The sequence below is a fragment of the Arctopsyche grandis genome, chromosome 5 (genome assembly GCF_051622035.1).
Source record: "Arctopsyche grandis isolate Sample6627 chromosome 5, ASM5162203v2, whole genome shotgun sequence".
Lineage (NCBI taxonomy): Eukaryota > Metazoa > Arthropoda > Insecta > Trichoptera > Hydropsychidae > Arctopsyche > Arctopsyche grandis.
This window is the reverse complement of record NC_135359.1, coordinates 14376617-14383065: the sequence shown is the minus strand read 5'-3', so window position 1 is coordinate 14383065 and position 6449 is coordinate 14376617. Positions and strand designations below refer to the sequence as shown.

Sequence of the window (6449 nt, the reverse complement as noted above, 5' to 3'; positions counted from 1 at the left end):
AATCAATACGTAACTATTCACACAAAACTACAAAATAAAGTTTTTAACTGTTCACCTATGTATGTATAAATGTATACCAGTGTTTTCCGCGATAGTCGAACAATATCCAAGTTTCAAGTGAATTCGAGCGAGCTTTAACTAACTATAAAATTTAACTAACCCAATAAAAAGTACCTGAAAGATATAACGAAATAAAATGAGGATTATTCTGCATCAATAGAATGTTAAACTTTGACTAGCATCAAATATACATATGTATATATTTTTTAAATGAACTAATTTTTTGCAGTATAAGAAATACTATAAAAATAAAATTTTCTTTTCAATTCTAATTTGAAATAATAATTTTTTTTTATTTACAGATGCCATTGTATATATTATATTTGTGTGTATAATAAATGAAATAGCAAAAGTTAAGAACGATACTGATGAAGATATGTAAGAGTTTATAAGTATAAATTACGATGGAGGAAGCTACGACTAAAAGTTTGAACATATCCGTGGAGAGATCGTTATATTATGAAGAAGACTTTTACGAACTAATGCCCACGTGGGGATATGCCACAACAGCTTTCGTCTTGTTTCTGATAGGCTTTTTTGGATTTTTTTTCAACCTAATCGTCATCTTGCTCATGTATAAAGACAGACAGGTATACTCATAATATATTTGTTTTTTTAAGATTACCTATGCGGATGGTTTGATATTGATGATTAGTAATTATGCGTTATTTGAATGGCAAAAAAAAAATTCGGATGTGATCAACCCATGAATTTATCTATGTATTTGTGGAATATAAGAAGGTCACAAATAAAATTCGATATTGAACCGTACAGACACATTCACACTTACCGGCAGTATTATGCAATTCTATGTTATGACAGCATTTTCGATACAAATTGACCGCAAATGTATGGACACTTGCACAAGACAAAAGTTCTACTTCCGGCTGTCGGATTTTGTTAATTTTTTTTTGTTACTTAAAATCACTATCAGTATTATTTACAATAAATATCAAGAAGATTAAAATAATTTAAAAGGTCAAATAAACTAATTGAATATATTTTAAAAAAAAAATACTACTTCCGATTTACAGATTCTGACCAAAATCTTATCAGCTCTAAGTTAGTACATAAAAAATACAAATATAAATTTTCAGCTCGATACGTTCAGGGCTGTGGACAAAATAGTATTCACAACATTTTTGACCTTTCTAAGAGGAAAAAATCCCACTCCCGATTTATTAAATTTAGTGAACTGCCACTTCCGGTTGACGGATGCTTACCAATTTTTAGGGATAGCTTGGTATTACGCTTAAATTTCTAAATATGAAAGTTCAGTTCAATAAATCAAAAGGTTTCTGAGAAAAACATACAAAACCTCGATTCTCTAGAGTAAAAGTACTACTTCCGGTTTAGGAAAAAATATTTAAAAAATATTGCGGTCTAAAATTTATAATTTCTATTACATATAAAAAAAATCAATCTGATTCAAGTAGCCGTATGGGCGATAATAGAATTCAAAAACTTCAAAAAAAGAGGACACCTATGTATAAGGGGAGGTACCATTTCCGGTCAACTTAAAATTTGAAAAAAATTAGCTTCGTGTCGATAAGAATTTCAGCAACCGATACTAAGTTTCAGTCTAACGGTGTTCAAAAAATCCCCAAAATACACAGACACACATAAACATTTATTCTGGAACATTAAAACGTGATCAGTGATCGATTCTGAGTTCGAATCAGTCAAAATCTCGAGTTCGAATTTTCGCATGATTACAAAACTTCATATATTGTTACTGCGTACATAGATATAAAGTAATAATTAGTTGTTCACTTCGATCCTGAAAAGTTCTTTCGATAAATATTCAATTGTACGTAAATATGTACATATGAGCCGTTATATTTAAAAGTGGCGGAATTCCAATTTTCAATTCCAAAAACACTATTTCTATTTGACTTAATTCACAAACGTCTATAAATTCGATGTCTCGAATTTTCTTCTTATGAATCGATTTGTCTTCTTTTAATTCGATATATTCGAATTTCGGAAAAGCAGAATAAACGTATTACAGGCCACCAATATTTTTAAATATTGTTAAATGTAAAACATTATATTTAATGTTTTGCGAAATATTTCTCAAATAAAGAAAAGTGGACTTCTGCTTGTAAAAAAAATAAAAATATTATTTTATTTTAAAAGAATAAAGTTGTTTTTTGTTTTTAATTGAAATAAAGTATTTTTATATAAAGCAATAACTTTTAATTTTTAATTATTTTATTATATATAATAATTTAAAATATACATATGTATATGTACATATGTACATACGTACATATATGTATATGTACTTACATTTTGATACTATTTAAAACTATCTATGTATCTTTATTAATCTTGTACTCGATATAGTGAAACATTTATAATTCAAAATCTATTTGAAACTGCACCTTTTTATGTAATTAATATAAACTATTTTACTTTTAGCTATGGACACCTTTAAACGTCATACTGTTGAATTTGGTTTGCTCCGATTTTTCAGTTTCCATTTTGGGTAATCCTTTTACGCTGATATCCGCTCTTCACCATCGATGGATTTTCGGAAAAACAATGTGTGTCATTTACGGATTTTTTATGACTCTTCTAGGTAAGAACATTTACATATATACGATGTATGTATATTATACATATAAATTTGTGATATTACTCATTTCTTAAAAATGCTTAGTTTATGAACGGTACAAACCAGTTGTTTTGTTCATGAATTGATCAGTATAGTGCTCTTATAAAAATAATTTGCTGACAATTTAACATAGCAGTTAATTATTAAAAAAAAAAATTGCTTTCATCATATATAGTGCACATCGTCGGATCTCTGTTAGTTCAAGGAAGACCATAATTTAAATACATAAATATGTATGTACAATATAACGAGGAAAATAAATTTTACCTTCTATGCTGTTTTTAATATTTTTATGATTTAAATTAGGTGTGTTACATTTATACTGAGCATATAATAAATTTTTCATAAAAAAATTCATTAACTGGGTAGCTTTCTCACTGTCAAAGAGATTAAATTTTAATTAAATTTAATATATACATACATAAATACAAATAATTCATGTAAACAGTATTATATATTTCAATGTCACAATTTGTTTGTGAGGAATTTGTACGGAGATCTTAATATGAACAATGGTATTAGTTTCGCGATACCTTGACAAACCGCAAATCCTTCGATCGTCAAGTTATAATATCATATAATAATTATGCCCCAGTATAAACGTATGTAAACCTTTACAAATATTTAGATTCAAATCTAACTAAAACTAATTTATAAATAAATAATTAATGTATACATGTATGTGCATATGTAAATACATAAGCATGTACTCCGAATGGCGAAGAACGCTAATTATTCTTTTTGATAATATACCTATATATGAACAGCGCTGCAGGCAAAAATTTTGCGATTATATAATTTTCTATCAAAAACCCGTAACAAAAATGGATATATTTTAAGCTCTTACCTGGCTATACCTTTGATGTATGAATGTGATGGCTACCATTAATTTTTCAAATTGAATTCAGCAATTCATTATTATAAAAAGCATATAAAAACACAAAAAATTAAGAATATACTACTAATCATCTACATACATACATACATACATGTCTCATCTACAATCACGTGATGCATACATGTTTGTGTGCATGGTTTTAGAATCGACTTTAATTTTTATTGTAATGCATTTATTATCGTAATTATAATACAATAACTTAAAATAATAACTCGTTTTATATATTTTTAATAAAATGTGTAACAAATTTCAAAATTTTAGGTATTACTTCAATTACAACGCTCACTGTATTGTCGTTTGAACGGTGCGTAATAGTGTCGAGGCATTTGACATCGCATCGTCTCACCATGAAAAGTGCATCTTGCACTGTTTTGTTGATATGGTGTTTTTCACTATCGGTAACTACACCACCCTTGTTTGGTTGGGGTAGTTATATTATGGAGGGTGCTAACATTAGGTGCTTTTATTAGAATATTCTTAAATAACTTTCCAATTAAAAATATGCATTATTTATTATTGTATCTGTTTTATATTATTTTATTAGTTGTTCAATAAATTGGGAAGAACAGACAATGAATGCTTTAACATACATCCTTTTCTTGTTTGCCATGGGCTTAGTCATTCCTATAATCATAATAACCTATAGTTACATGAATATATTGAAAACAATGAAATCGGTAAGTTCAAATTTGATTTGGTTAACTTAATTCAACCATGAATTTTTAATTAAAGTAAATTTATATTTCAGAATTCTTGTAGAATGGGAAGAGTGGCTAAAGCAGAATCACAAGTGACAATAATGGTGTTTCTCATGATCATTACTTTTATGGTTGCTTGGACACCGTATTCTATATTTGCTCTAACACAACAGTTCGCTTCACGAGATTTGGTTTGTATATTTTTGGTTTTTCAAGCATCATGAAGTCTTACGATCATAAAAAATCATACTCTTTCAAATAAACAGGTATCGCCAAGTTTAAGTGTCATCCCAGCATTAGTGGCAAAGAGTTCAATTTGTTATAATCCAATTATATATGTTGGAATGAATACACAGGTGCATTTAGAAATTTACAATATATATGAAAAAATACCCTTATTTAATACAATTGTATTTTAGTTTCGAGCATCATTAAAACGACTATTTGGTTTTGGAGACCCAGACGAATGTATGCGCGATGGAGCTTTAGAAAACACTTTGATGTCGCCAACAAGAGCTATTTCTCAATCTAATACAAATAATGTAACTTTGAACCCAGAAAATACTGTTATTGCTATGTCTGTATTAAAAGATGAAACTACAGGAAGTAAAAAAATTAACCAAACGAATTTTAAAAATGTTAATAATAATATAAATGCAAATTTGATTGAAGAATCTTCTGAACCATCAGCAGAAAAGAAAGAATTTTGGAATAAACCAGATTCAGACCAAGACTATGATTTAAATAATGACTTGAATGTAGACGAAAAATACCCAGTTATTCCTCGAGAAAGTTTTGAAAACATTGAAAATGGAAAGTTTGAAAGTCGAGAACTATTAGTAGAAAAAAATCCCAAAGTTCAATTCGAAGGGATTGATAACATAGGATCTAACGTATGGGAAGAAAGTTTTCTCAAACACAATACGTCGGATAATCATGAAAAGTTTTATCCATTTAATAAAATAAATGCCTCACTAAGAAGAAAATCATACACCTACACTAATTTAAAAGTAAGTAAGAAAAATGACGATACCACCAAAATTAAAAACATTTCACAAAATCAGAAGACAACATCAGGACATTCAAGAAAATTTTCCACCACTTTACAAAATATAAAAGGAGTCACAATATCAAAGTTGGTTGTGGATGAGAGAGATCGTTCAAAGGTTAAGTTATTCGAAGATATTAGAAGCAAATCCAATGAAAACTCTAGCTTAAACGATGAGCAGATGATGTAAATTTAAAATTATTTCATGACTTTTTAATATGATTTTACCATTTTCTTTGAAAATGCGTCGAGCTTTATACTTACATATGTATGTACATACATATATAAGAAATATACAGTGGATTTTTTTTCGATATATACATACATAGATAACATATTAAACAAAGATTAAAAATAAAATTATGTAATTCCACAGCATTATCAATAAGTTTTATGTTAAATATGCATGCTGCATCCAAAACCAATGAATGCGATTTTATAACATAATAATGTACATATATAAATTTAAGTTATTATTGTAGAATTTATTGTGATTTAGAATATGTGTACCAAACTTTTTAGTATATATTTAATATTATTATTGTCTGACGGCTATACTTGTGTGTAAATATCTCATAATAAAATCCAAAAATAGAAAATAAATTTATTATAATAGCACATACATACATACAAACACGTTACCAGTAATAGTTATTTTTTGTCAAACGCAATCGTTAGAATGTTCGTTGACACATTTAATGCTTATAACTAAAAAAAATCTGATTGGGACAATAGATGGTGAGAGAATCTCCATTTTTCTTATTATTCCCAATATAAAAAAAGGTATAAAGCGACATCTATATGAAAATCAATCGAGTTTTTTGACGAAAGAAAATAATACGAGAAATTGAACAAAGCGTGAAACATAATATAGTCATAATTAAATTTTGAAATGGCAAGCATTGTCAACATATTATATTCAGATTAACCACTAATTAGGTATTTGTACATATGTATATGTATTTGAACATACGTACATAATCTTGTATTTCTTTTGTCAAAATAAAACATTGCCAAGTCCAAGCCAAGTATGTACTACATATGTAATAAAAAAACAGATATGTATTTATTTTTATGTTCTAACTACAAACACAAATACTAAATTTAGATGTTTTGCTTTGATTT

General features: G+C 27.7%; 1 protein-coding gene across 1 annotated transcript; it reads left to right on the top strand.

Moving 5' to 3' along the window:
- The first annotated feature begins 464 nt into the window (after positions 1 to 464).
- Positions 465 to 5514, top strand: LOC143912334 (vertebrate ancient opsin-like). Its single transcript, XM_077431618.1, has 8 exons — positions 465 to 650; positions 2485 to 2644; positions 3840 to 4035; positions 4123 to 4255; positions 4327 to 4467; positions 4543 to 4632; positions 4696 to 4882; positions 4949 to 5514. Exons 1-8 carry the CDS (start codon positions 465 to 467, stop codon positions 5512 to 5514), a joined length of 1659 nt encoding a protein of 552 aa, XP_077287744.1.
- Positions 5515 to 6449: the final 935 nt, after the last annotated feature.

Coding starts and splice junctions, on each gene's coding strand:
- LOC143912334 (XM_077431618.1), top strand. CDS start 465: ATGGAGGAAGCTACGACTAAAAGTTTGAACATATCCGTGGAGAGATCG. Junction 4,468..4,542: donor AGTTCGCTTCACGAGATTTG/GTTTGTATATTT, acceptor TCAAATAAACAG/GTATCGCCAAGTTTAAGTGT. Junction 4,633..4,695: donor ATGTTGGAATGAATACACAG/GTGCATTTAGAA, acceptor ATTGTATTTTAG/TTTCGAGCATCATTAAAACG.